Below are 13,330 nucleotides of genomic sequence, written 5' to 3' on the forward strand. Positions count from 1 at the left end.
GGTCGACTTTTTCATGCCCACCCAAATAAAAAAATAATGTAGCTAAGAGCGTTGAACGTAGCTGTATGCCCCGCTTCGCTTCTCCGACTAGTAGAGTCAAGACTACTTGGTCGAAGTCAGAGAGGAAACTTTCTGAGCTGGTAGTCTGTTTTAGTTCTCAGTTAGACGTCGGTCTAAGCGCATGGTCGCTCGCTCGTAGTCGTTTTCACGTAGTCTGCTTCAAGGATATGCCATACATCGTTGCGTTACAACTGTAGAATATCGCGGCCCAGGAAAACCCTTACCGGAGGGGAATACCCTCTTAGGTATCTTCCGTTCTTAGGCGAGGCGAAACTATCTTACGATTTCTTAACGTCCCGAAAATAAAATCGCGAGCTAAGAAATAATACGTAAGGCCTCGAAAGATAAAAAGATTTTTATTTTTTTTTTTTTTGTAACTTCTTGCGCGGGGAATCTCGGGTTTGAGATTGGATCAGAGACGGTGGCGTTGCCGTCCGTATTATGGTTGCTTTCGGGACTCAAGTGGTAGCCCTGGTGGCCGTTCTTTTCAAGAGTCGTTCGGTAGTGTTGCACAGGCAGAGTAAGAATAACTGCTCGTGCAAGAGTCGCTCGTGCGGTGGCGGTGGTGCTAGTGGATCTTTGTCGGATTCTTCCTCGTCTTCGTGCGGTTCATCTAGCATTCCGGCTGTGGTTACTACAGCCGTTAAAAGGACATCGGATACCTCAACTTCCGGGGATATGAAAACCTTTCACTTTCCGATCCCTTTGCCCAGGGTTGATAACTCGGTGAGTTCTAGTCACAAAAAAGTGCCTTAGTATAACTTATTTAGTCAATATTAAACACGCGTGTCTTGATGGAGATGTTGAGCTAATTTTAGAATTATAAGGAAAAACGTGGGTGGATTGGAATTGGAATTAGATCTCGTTGCCAAATACTTACAAAACTGAGAGTTTTACGACGCTTCATTTGACGAAATTAATTATTAACTGGAAATTTTTAGACGAAACTTAAACCAGTATTTCGCCGGGGGTTTTTTTTTTTTTCATTCTAAGATTTCGAAACAAGTTAAGCAAAAACTTAAGCGTACACATCAACAAAATGTTTGTGGTATTCCCTTGTTGATCAGCAGGTTTTACGTACAAGTTCCGTAGACTGCCAACTGTACACTCTGTCCGGTATAGGCTGACCTCATTGAACGTGAAAGTGGTTCTTGTTCAGGCTCTCTTATTGATAGTGAAGAGACAAGTAGGCCTTTTATGTCCGGGGTTACGTCATCGGTGGCGTCCTAAATTCAAACAGTAATAGTTAACGCAAAATAAACATCTATAGGGTTAATTAGTATCAAAAATTAATGAAATAAATAATTGTTACAAATTAGATATTAAGTAATTTTAAATTATGAAAATAATGTGACAAAATTTGGTGCGCAAGTGGTGCAGAAAGAGACAAATACAACAGCGTGGAGATGGAGATTCAAAATGAGGTCGCTTTTAATCTACTAATTACGACGGTAATTAGCACCATATTCACCCAGGCGTGTTTTTAACCCTTAGATTTATGATAGCAGTTGTAGTATCTACATCTACACGAGCACTTAGATTTATGGTGTTAGTTGTAATTAATAAATACATCTACTCAAACACAACACAATGCTCTGGTTGTATAGATAATTTTCAGTGAAAGAGCCAGCCCCTTTCTCGGATTAAATGGGTCTCCAAAGAAGGCAGATGCGGGTGGGTAAAAATTATTTGAAATACGTCAGTAGCACCACGTGACGCCAAGATACAAACACTCCATATGGAATTGGACTGGAAACCTAGTCCTTGTTTTTCGCGAGATAGCAGCTCCAATTCTCTAAATTTTGAGCCACGCCTCTCCTCGGTCATGTGGTGTCTCTGACGTACTTCAAATAATTTATACCCACCCGCCGCTACCTTCTTTGGACTCCCTTTAAAAACAATTCAGGGTTGTCAGGTTCTCTGAGAGCAAAGTTAAATTAGTCAAGTACTGATTCAAACTGAACTCCAATCAGTCTCTTTTCTAAAACCAACGGTCAGGCAATGCAAGGGGAATTGTGAAAAACTGCGCATGCAGTGGCGTTTCAATAACGTGTCTTTGTTCTGTCCTATATTACAATGAAATTAATTATTACTTTGCTTTAATAAGCAAAGTTTCTCTCTCATAAGGAAGGCGAGGTGAGGGGCTAATCACTCCAAGGGTCCCTCTACACGTTTTACGGATTAAGCCTAATCACTTTAGCACTGTCACAGGCAGGGTTTTTAAAGATTACCCGTAATCCTTTTAGTAAAGCCATGTTAACCGATCACGATAAGTGACGGGCCCCTCGGGGTCGGGGCGAGGCGTGTTAATACATTGTCAGGTACATGCGCGGGCGCTTCTGATCATTAGCCCTTAAGCTAAACGATTAGCTTATGTAACTTGAAATCAGACCATTTTTTTCACCCGGTACTATACTGGTTTTTTTCCGCGAATGTTGAAAGCAAGTCGGTTTCTGCGGTGTAGCTGCTAGTTGGTTGGTCCTACTTCTACACAGTCATCCCACTTATGTCGCGCTGTTAATTGTTGATTTCTTTAAAAGAAAAATATCTTGAAATACGGACACGCCCTGTGATTATTTAGTACTTAGATTTAAAAGGAGTTTAAGTTAAATTAGACTAGATTTTAAACTACATGTAGTGAAAAAGAAAATTGAAACTGGTTCATTAGGAAGAGAGAGGAATTGCCAGACATTAATTTTATAATTAAGTCAGAGGTTTTCGTAATGGAATATTTCTTTAAATTGCATCGTTTTAAAGTTAAGATTGGAATATTTTACGGATGGCCACTTAAATTTAATTTGAAACTGAAAGACAATGGTAATTTACTTAAGGGGTCATTCCTAAAATTCTCGAAATCGCCCATATAACATCCTTCTTTATTTCTGATTGACCTCTCAGAAACACCCTGTCGAAGTCGATAACTTGTGAAATTAGCTTACAATATTTCACCCTTAAGCGAAGTTAAAATTATCTTAGAGAAATGACGGAGAAGCGATATGATTTGGTTAAGTCCCTATATGAGTGACGTCTACTTCTTGGAACAGTTTATTACTGAAAGTTGGAAATACGAAGTTCCACGCTTTCGAGTAGTCAGCGAAGTGCTGATTTGTTAAATATCCGATGCATCCCAACATAAATAAAAACTATTTATTTTTCACAAAGAAATTGCTAAAATTAACCGGAAAACACATCTCAAAAGCTTTATCCGGTTTGACGAACCCATTACGGATCAAGTTAAGAAGAAAAAAAAATTAAATCTGTATGTTAGAAACCAAGAGATTTCAACTGAAGCGTTCTTAAAAATTTAAATTTGGGTCGGTGTTTATTTTCGGTCTGTTGCCATTTAGCGTGTTTTAAACTCAACAGAAAGCGCGGGACCGTATGGCGTCAACAGTTTTTTTTTTTTGAAATTTCCGTTACAAGCTCCATGGAAGATAAGAACATCTTTGGGCTAGGTGATTGACATTGTAAATCAAGCGTATAATCTCTTTCAAAAGCTTTCTCGGTTTTTCTTTCGCAAATGATAAGTGATTAAGTGGAGTGTGTTTATAGACATTTGCGGTTGAAACGAGCGTGGTCGATGAATCGCTTCCTATCTCGTTTAGCAACCTGTTGTGGTGTCGTTTGAGTCTGGTATTGGTTTGGCACCCTTTGTAACGTAGCACGGGAGCACCTACTGGACCCTTTTCAAGCGTCGGTGGTTTCTTATGCCGTTTTCTATTGGCTGCTAGCAATCTGCCACCATGGAGCAATATTAAATTAGAAACAGATGCATTTAATGCAATTCTAAAGGGACTTTTGATCACAATCCAATAAAATTACTCCATTGAAAACAATAATGGAAAACGGCATTAGGTATCTGGTCAACAAAGACGTTAGATATGACTTGAAACAAAATAACTTTGGCATGAGCTGGTAACATTGAAGCCCCATTAAATTCACCCTATATTAAGCAGACAACACTAGAGCACCACTTTTGAAAAGGGTCTCTTGTATTTTCGAACTTGCAGTAATGCTTAATATCGCCCGATAAATTAGCAGTCACTTGTACTTTTTATCGGCTATACAGTAGAGTTGGAAAACTGCCAACTAGTTGACCGTGAAATTTCATACTCAGTGTCGTAAATTCGGAAAGATGAACGAAAACAAATTGGTACAACTACTACTGTTTCTACTACCACCACAGTTCAAGTCAAACTAATAGCTCATCATTTAGATGTATATCAAATGTTGTCGCTAAAATTGGTCGATTTCGAAAGATACTCGAGTTACTTATTATTATTGGTTTAGTTATTTTGATTGCCGATCCCTTTCTCATGTTAAAAGTGTTCAAATATGCTCGCCTATTCATCGCAAAAGAACTGGCTTCTTGCGCTATGAATTAAAGAATACATTTTATTTCCTTCATGAAAATATTGCTTCTAAAATGGTTACTAAATCCTTCAATATTTATAAAATAGTTTAAATATAGTAATTAACCTTTATTTAAATCATTGCACGCATTTGCTCAAGGAAATTAAGGACATTAATATCTTGACAAGTAAAAGGGACCAATAAGACACGAATAAGCATTGTTAGAGCTTTCTATGAAATTGATTAAATAGTCACGATTTTAATTATATATACATATATTTATGTTTAGATATAAATTGTAGTTTTTTTTTATTAAATTTTCTAATTAAATGTTCCATGACTATAAGATAATGTTTGTGTATATAAATATAGCCAGCGCTTTTCTGGCAATTTTCCAATACTTTATCCTGCAACCGATTTTCGTATTCTTTTCAAAAACTTTAATCCAATGATTGTTATTACTTATAACATGGTTATCATCCTTGTTTCTATTTTTGACGTGCAAGGAGAGTTTTTCTATCATATTTTCGTTTTAATCTAAAGGGTTATTGGTCTATTAAACACACAAAGCATATAATTAGACATTTTTTTAAAATCACTGGGGGAAATGTTACAATTTAAATTTTTTTTTCTCCAAAGTTGATAAATAATCACAAAGTTTTGAATTTCCTCGAGTATTTCAGGGTGATAAGGGAGAATTTAAAATTGCATTGTTTTGTCTTAAAGAGGGGCATTGGCATTGTATTTACGCATCGTTGATTGGATTAGACGATTTTCGTCACGCTGTATGTTCATCCAAATACTCAGTATATATCGGGCCTTGGACACGCCCCTTTCAGAATATGTTTGAATGTCGAACTGAATTTATTACCAGGGTTTTTAATTTTCTAACTTAAATACTTCCCTAATTTCTGATAAGTTAAGGTGCGTTTTCAAAGGCGCGTGTTGAGGGTAAAAATCGAGCGGGTGCGAGAAAAAACTAAAAATTCTCGCACCCGCTCCGCGAGCAACCGTTTTCATTAAAGCGATATTTTTTGCGGGTGCGAGTAAAAACCGCGAGCGGGGAAAAAAATCGCTACCCGCTCCGATCAGATTCAATTAGATATTCTCGCTAAGCGTTTTTCTTTCTCGCTTAATGTTTGTGATGTCATATTTTTCGTAGCCAATGGGAGCGTCGAAAACTTTGGCGCGTGTTTTAAGTGCAGCGCGAGACTTAAAAAGTCTACGTTTTAAGCCTAATTATTCCGAGTTTTAAAAGTGAATATAAAAATGGGTAAACAATTCTTAATAAACGAAAATATATGACTAATTCGAGCTGAGAATAAAAGAGTTTTAGATGAAAAGAAAGAAAAATTGGTAATTTAGTTGGAAAAAGAGACATTAGGCCTATATGGAGCTTATCGCCACACAGATTTAAAGAGAATAAATGGATGGATGTAGCGACGAAAATGGAGATGAATAGTACGTTTTTTTGTGATATAGGTAGGTGTTTTTCTTCAGCTTAAATGTTTATTATTTAGAAAATGAATGTAAAACATTTACTGAAAAATTAGGCTTAACGATCTCTCTATGCACGTTTATCGCGCACATGAAAACGGTTGGCAAAAAAGTATCGCTAGCGCAAGCGATAGCGAGAAAAAAGAAAATTTCTTGGCGAGAAAAAAAAATCGCGCGGTCCGCTTCTCGCTAAAAAATACCCTCAACACGCGCCTTTGAAAACGCACCTTCAGAGACTTTCGAGGGCGTAATGTGCTTTTCTCATAATTCTGAGATTGAAATCTTTTTGAGTGGGATTAAGTCCTAAATATGATATTTTTACTTCGTAGTTTCAGTGTAACGGGATTTTGATTCAAGAGTAGTCTACGTAATAGCGAAGGCTGAGGCGGATTAATATGATTTTGTAAAACAGATATGGATGAAAGTAGTAATTGTACGCTTCTTTTGAATAGCAACACGTGTTCAAAACATGTATATATGACCTCGTAATTAGGGATTTTTTTCACCCAATCTTTCTGAAACATTCTATTTATGTTTTTCCGGGTTATTAGTCGTGAATCATTCGTAATGAAAGCATATGACGTCTGCTTACGTAACAAGATAATGAACACCTTTTAATAAATTTTTAAAGAATGAGTCTTTGTATTCGCTGTAATGCTAGAACTTCGTTACGTAGCTAGTTTTAGGTGATTATGCGGTTGTTTTTATTTTATTAGCGCTAATTATGAAATCCAAGACATATTTTTGGCAACTGGATATAATATTAACAAAAGTTCATAAGATTTGTTCCATCTGAAAGTTTGTGATAAAGTGACGTAGGTGAAACGTCATAGATTCTCGTAAAGCGACGCCTGGCGAGGCGTTGTCAAAGGCTTAGTACAGACTAAAGAGGTAAATGGACTGCAAAACCGAGTGTGGTCAATTCTACGAGGCTGAAATGTTGCATGCACGTAACTCCTAAGTAGTTGGCACGCACAAAAAAATGGGTTCGATCTACCTCCATTTTGTAAAATGGCGGCCCAAAATGTAATAAAAAAAATGTTCCGTCTGGCTGACGGGCAACGCCGTGTACTTTTGCTGCCAGTCTTAAGTATATTGTGGGAGAAATAATATTTGTTTTGATTAAGTGCCGTATTTAATTTCGTTACTGCGAATATTTGACGAATAAGCCACGCCTCTAATATACCTCCACATTACTATCCCCTTGGGCAAGTTCCAATGCACAATGTTATTATTAGACAACAGACAATTTCCGGATAAGTTTCAGATTAAAATCAAATTATTGTAAGTACTTTAAAGACAAACACCACTATATCAATGTCAGTTTCAATTGTCACGTACGTATCTAGGCGTCCGACCACGTAGTATATCGCATTTTTGTTTTATTTTTTCGCGTGTTAGTTCTTTCAGGCAGACAAGGGCAATTTTAAAGTCAATCATTGCCCCTTAGGGACTGTAAACACAGAAACAGCCAAAGGGTTAAAGTAGCAGTTTCAAATATAATTCGCGTGGAAAATGAACAAAAACAATATCACTAGAAGTCAACGGAATTTTGCCACATTTGAAACTACACGTTTCGATACGCCATGTGATACGTACGCGCAGATATCTACGTAACAGCTAGGAAACTCTTTCCAGTAGCTTGGTAGCTTAGCTAGTAAGTGATAAACGCATTGTTATCTTTCTATTCCTTCTGTTTATTGTCTGTGAGCGCACGTTGCTAATCTCTAAATCTTCTGGAAATGGCTTATCGGCAGATAGTCTAGCCATTTTTATTTCAGAGGCGCAAACGATTGTATGCCCTTTTATAACACAATAGCTTTGTTTTTCGCACCAAGGTAATCGGTAGCACGCGTGCTGCGGTTGCCAACTCGCGATTAACTCGGGAATTATCATAGCAGCCGACAAATCGTTCCCAGAAATGTTTTGACGGAATGAAATTATCCGTGATATCATCGTAGTCGTTTAGTCATGAATTTCCACTTTCGGTTTTTGCCTTGTTCTTTTCCAATATTTTATCGCGAACTAACCTTTCTAAATGAACGCGTGAATTAAACTTTCATGAGCTTGAAAGGCTATCGCTCAGTAAGACCTAAAGTGTATAGATAAAAAACAAAAAGTACACTTTATTAACAAATCCCTGCCATTGACTGTAGACGACGTGTAAACTGAGAAGCAAACTACCCTCCTCTCAACCCCCTACACGAATTAACCAATCAGGGAAGACACCGACATGAACGCTAGATTTTAGTCTATTCTTATAGTCTGAACAGGCCTTAGCAATAAAATATTTTAAAACATAATCCAATATTTATTTAAAAAAATTAAATTTCTGAAAACACTGTTATCATGATAACATTTGGCGTAAAAGGTCAAGGAAATCACAGTTAATAGTCAAGAGAATTTTGTTTCAACCTTTTATTCTCAGCAAAGGTTATCCACGTTTACGGATTTTCCCAATATGTGGCGCCGAATGTAATCAACCTCTCCCTTTGCTGTAAGGGGCGCTATAATAAGATCACTCTAACCCTGGGCAAAATATTATTAACAATCAAATGGGTGTGTCTGATTTGAGAATTGAAGCAAACAGCCCACAGACTTTTAAACGGGTTAAAAATATTTTGGGAGCCTTATTTCGTTACGCAAAATGTCAGCTTACGCTTGTTTGCGATCGAGTCATTCGGGAAATTACCCCGGCTATACGTTGCTAGCGGCATTGTATGTATGTTTCTATTATGTGTCATTAAATCATTTGCCCCCAAAAAGTATTTCTGTATAACGGTACAGATTGGAATAATTACTTTTTAAATAGCATAGCTGTTTTCCCAATTTTTAAAGCCCGGTTTGAAGCGTTTTCCCGCGTTAATAGCGCCGCCAGATGTCGCTATGACAGTAACTTCAGTCCGACTCATAGCCCAGTATAGAGCCACTCCTTCCAACACATAATAACGAAAAGTTTAAATGATCTTATTGGCTCACTTAAACTACGTTTTGATGACGTTGCTGGCGGGGCGGCGAAAAATAAGTAATTCCTTTTTACCTCTGTCGCTATGAGCCGCCTCTTCTTTCATATCCCCCCCCACGTCCCGTGGAAGGGGGTCTGGGACTATGACGCGCGCCCAGATTACTCTGTTCTCCATTCCTTCTTCTAAAATTAAATCTATCCCTGCTTTTAAAAATTATGTAAAAAAATATTATGCTTACTTTTAAAAATTATGCAAAAAAAACTACACTTTTAAAAATTACGCAACAAGTAATAAATAAGAGGTCAAGATTGGAAAGAACTGGCACGCGGCACACTGCTATTTGAACTCGGAGTTTGCATGCCTACGTCACTCAATAACCGTTAATTTCTTTCAGTCTTGTTGAAAAGGGTTAGTGATCTTTTCTGTTCTCGCATAAATTCCTGAACAAACACGACGTATACCTTCTGGGCCAATGTCATACAATATTTGTTATTCATAGTGCGCACCTTATTGAGCGCTTGTGTAGGCGGCTAAACGATGAATCCAAGGTTCAATTTTCTCGCAAAAACTTCCTACTAAAGGATTATTTACGACTTAAGATAATTTAATAGCACCTATATAAGATAATAAGATAGCGTTGACCTTAAAATTTAATTTAGTAAATGTTTTTTATATTTTTTTATCGAAATTAAATTTAATCATAGGTTTATAAGATATGTTCCATAAGTTTGACACTTCTTGCACTCCGTAAAGCTAGAGATTTATTGAGGGCTAGTTCGAGAACGACGCGAGACGAGGTTTTGCAATCCATCTTCCTATTTAGTCTGTTCTAAGACTTTGACAGCGCCTCACCAGACGTCGCTTTACGAGAATCTATGACCTACGTCACTTCATAACAAGCTCTCATTAACCAATGTTATACTTATGGAATATATCTTATAAACTTATGATAAAATCGAAAATCTTCAGTATATCAAGGATTTTTTTTTTAAATAAAAGTGACTTTATTTAAACTGAATTTAATTTGAATGAAATTGTTGAATGCCTTTTTTTGGATCCGACTAAAATGTGCTATTAATGATGGATTTTAGCTTTTTGATCAAATAATTCGCCATTTTGAATCAAATGTTGAAATGTTTTAATCAAATTAAGGTGAAGTAACGTAGTTTAAAGTAATACATTATTGATAATTTCACTGAATTTTTTTTAAATGAAAAGTTAATCCAATAAACGATTATATTTTGAACAAATTTGATTTGTTAAAGAAACCTTTAGTTTGACAGGAAACTAGACCTGTTTACTTTTATCACAAAAGTGTTGAAAGAAATGGTAAAACAAGTGAATATATAAAGCTTGACTCTATTTTAAACAAAAATTCTTGATTTTTTTCTTCATAATTTAATCCAAATTATGTTATTAACCGATTGAATAACAAGTTATTAGAACCTGAACAGATATTTAGGTGATTTATATTTTCTAATTGATTGTTAATGGTTTCAATGAACAAGGCACTTTATATGATTAACCAAAAACGGATTAATGTAAGAAGAACGTTGAATACTTGAATCTAGCAAATTTGAAATTCCCTACCCGTTCTCGACTAATTTGAATGCTTTTATGGGAGTGGCTTATAATTTCAAAACTCGCGCTCGCCATCTATCGGCCTTTATTCTCTTATAATTTGGGATTTAAAGATGGCTACTGTATAAGGCATGTAAATAATATTTTAGTACAGAGCAAGAAAAACCACATTCTTAAATAAACTTCTATTTAAAGAAACATCAATTAAATATATTCTTAATATTAATATTAAAACTTAATTCCACCTCCTTATAAATCGGAAGTTATATCGCATTGTTGTCCGCTTTCCGTTTTTACCACTGGCTCAATTTCCAAACTAATTATTTCACCAGGAAAATAGAGATATTACTTTTTTGACCACTAGAAGACGCTGTATATAAACTTTGTGGATGGGGCCAAAATATAAGCGGACGAAGTTTGTCAATGAAGTATGCGAGGATGGTACCAGAGGCTAAAACTATGATCCGACGTTCTTATTACATTAATCCGTTTTTAGATTAACTTATTAACAAACTGGTATTAAACGCCATTGCATTTCTAAAGCCATTGAGCACTTTCTAAACACCAAATTGCTTTCAGTTGGAATACTGTTATTCCCTCCATTAGCCAGGCATAAATTCGATGATTCATTTTCAATATTAACGATGCCAGCATGCTCCGTCGTAATGTTTGATACCATCCGTTTTCTTTTATTCGTGTGGTATATTACCGAAACTTGCTTGATGATAGCGTTCGAAGCATTACCGGTGTGATCTTGAAGGATGATATCATGACCGTTTCTATCCCGTATCCAAAATATGGATTTCGTTTCTATTCTGGAAATAGTAGAGCTAGTACTCTTATATATTCTCCAAAGTTTAAAATGTTGACGGTTTTCATGAGTATATGGACCGAGTTCAATTTTTGCACCTTCGCCCTGTAAGACAGTTCCGTCCAGGTTTGACATAATAATGTAGGAAGGGCCCTCTCTAATATCCTTTGTTGGTCCAGGGTATTTTCTAACGGAAGGAGTTGGAACGACTGTTACAAAGTGATCAAAATCCGTAGAAGTACTTTTGGGAACATCGTGCGTTGAAATGGCGGTTACGAAGCGATCAAAACCTGTAGAAATAGCTTATTATCTCTTTGAATCTTTTTAGTTCTTTAACGAAATCTTAGTCCAGTAAAGTCAACGAGGAAGTAGTAGAACTTACCCGCTTCTGTATTAATTTTACTGTAGTCCGTGTCTGTATTCGCCGAAGTGTCGATACTCTTCTGTTCATTTCCGCCTCCCTTGGCCCAAAGTGTCGGAACAATTATTACAATCAGAAGTGCGATAATTACGATGGCAGAAATCACCTTGAACTGAAGAACGTTCAGAACTTAAATAATCCTAATTTTTTTTTATTATTGATGAAGAGAATCATACCTTTACGAGTTTAGTTCTTCGATGCTGATCTGTACCAGTCTCGGGTTTACTTGTAAATGATGTTTCATTTTCTAATAGTTCAAGATCGGCCATTTCTTCGACTTTACCGACTTTCCCCATTGCTTCCAGAACCAAAATAAGCTTTTAGCAGCTCGAACGGTATTAATTTAATTACTTATCAACGGATATTGTATTTATAACTTCCTCTTCGAAGAACTAGTTATCCCACAGACTTCAACTAATTAGAATATAAGTTGCTCAGTGATAAGCTTATCGAATGTATAATTTTATCAAGATTCCAAGAATAAACAGTGACACGTTCGCTATATTTTTCTGTGCCTGTTACAAATCCTATTTTTAAATTGACTGTATTTTAAAAATATCTCCATTGGGTAGCGGTACTTAAATTCTGAATAATTTTTAAATCTTAAACTCGTAGCAAAGATTCTTTCTATAAATACCAGGGAGAAGTTCAGTAGGAGACGAATTGTAATGGAAAACATGGTGATTGCTTATCACGTGGCAACCAGCATTATTATTCCCGATAACTAGCATTAAGAACTGCCCTCTCGTGAGAATATTTATAAGTAAAAAAGCGTCCGTTGGCTGTAGTTGCGCAATCAATACGAAACGTTTTTTGAAAATAGTACATTTTGTGCTGGAGAGTGGGCGCTGAACGTGCTGTTTTTAAAAACCAATTGTAACCCTCATGGCAAGAAGGAAACAAATTTACCATAGGTTTTTAAGGTTCGTTCCATAAGTACACGTACGTCACTTCATAACAAGCTCTCATTATCCAATGTCATACTTATGGAATAAATCTTATAAACTTATGATAAAATCGAAAATCTTCAGCATATCAAGGATTTTTTAAAATAAAAGTGACTTTATTTAAACTGAATTTAATTTGAATGAAATTGTTGAATGCCTTTTTTTGGATCCGACTAAAATGTGGTATTAATGATAGATTTTAGCTTTTTGATCAAATAATTCGCCATTTTGAATCAAATGTTGAAATGTTTTAATCAAATTAAGGTGAAGTAACGTAGTTTAAAGTAAATACATTATTGATAATTTCACTGATTTTTTCTTAAATGAAAAGTTAATCCAATTAACGATTATATTTTGAACAAATTTGATTTGATAAAGAAACCTTTAGTTTGACAGGAAACTAGTCCTGTTTACTTTGATCACGAAAGTGTTAAAAGAAATGGTAAAACAAGTGAATATATAAAGCTTGACTCTATTTTAAACAAAAATTCTTGATTTTTTTCTTCATAATTTAATCCAAATTATGTTATTAACCGATTGAATAACAAGTTATTAGAACCTGAACAGATACCTCGTTGATTTATATTGTCTAATTGATTGTTAATGGTTTCAATGAACAAGGCACTTTATATGATTAACCAAAAACGGATTAATGTAAGAAGAACGTTGAATACTTGAATCTAGCAAATTTGAA

At 35.8% G+C, this 13,330-nt stretch overlaps 1 protein-coding gene across 4 annotated transcripts in view; it reads left to right on the forward strand.

Annotated features, from left to right (window-relative positions):
- The window catches only part of trc (Serine/threonine-protein kinase tricornered), a 123,641-nt gene that overhangs the window by 70,194 nt on the left and 40,117 nt on the right, over positions 1–13,330 (forward strand). Inside the window, exon 1 of one of the 4 annotated variants that reach the window (XM_089862907.1) lies at positions 145–786. The exons of 2 other annotated variants lie outside the window; for them this stretch is intronic. In XM_089862907.1, coding sequence (XP_089719033.1) covers positions 502–786 — 285 coding nt within the window. In that variant the 5' untranslated portion in view covers positions 145–501. Of the gene's footprint in view, positions 1–144; positions 787–13,330 lie in introns of those variants that run through there. One more of the 4 variants, XM_089862906.1, reaches the window with a different exon arrangement.

The sequence above is a fragment of the Phalangium opilio genome, unplaced genomic scaffold (genome assembly GCF_054372755.1).
Source record: "Phalangium opilio isolate 3A_F unplaced genomic scaffold, DU_Popi_V2 ptg000662l_1, whole genome shotgun sequence".
Classification (NCBI taxonomy): Eukaryota; Metazoa; Arthropoda; class Arachnida; order Opiliones; family Phalangiidae; genus Phalangium; species Phalangium opilio.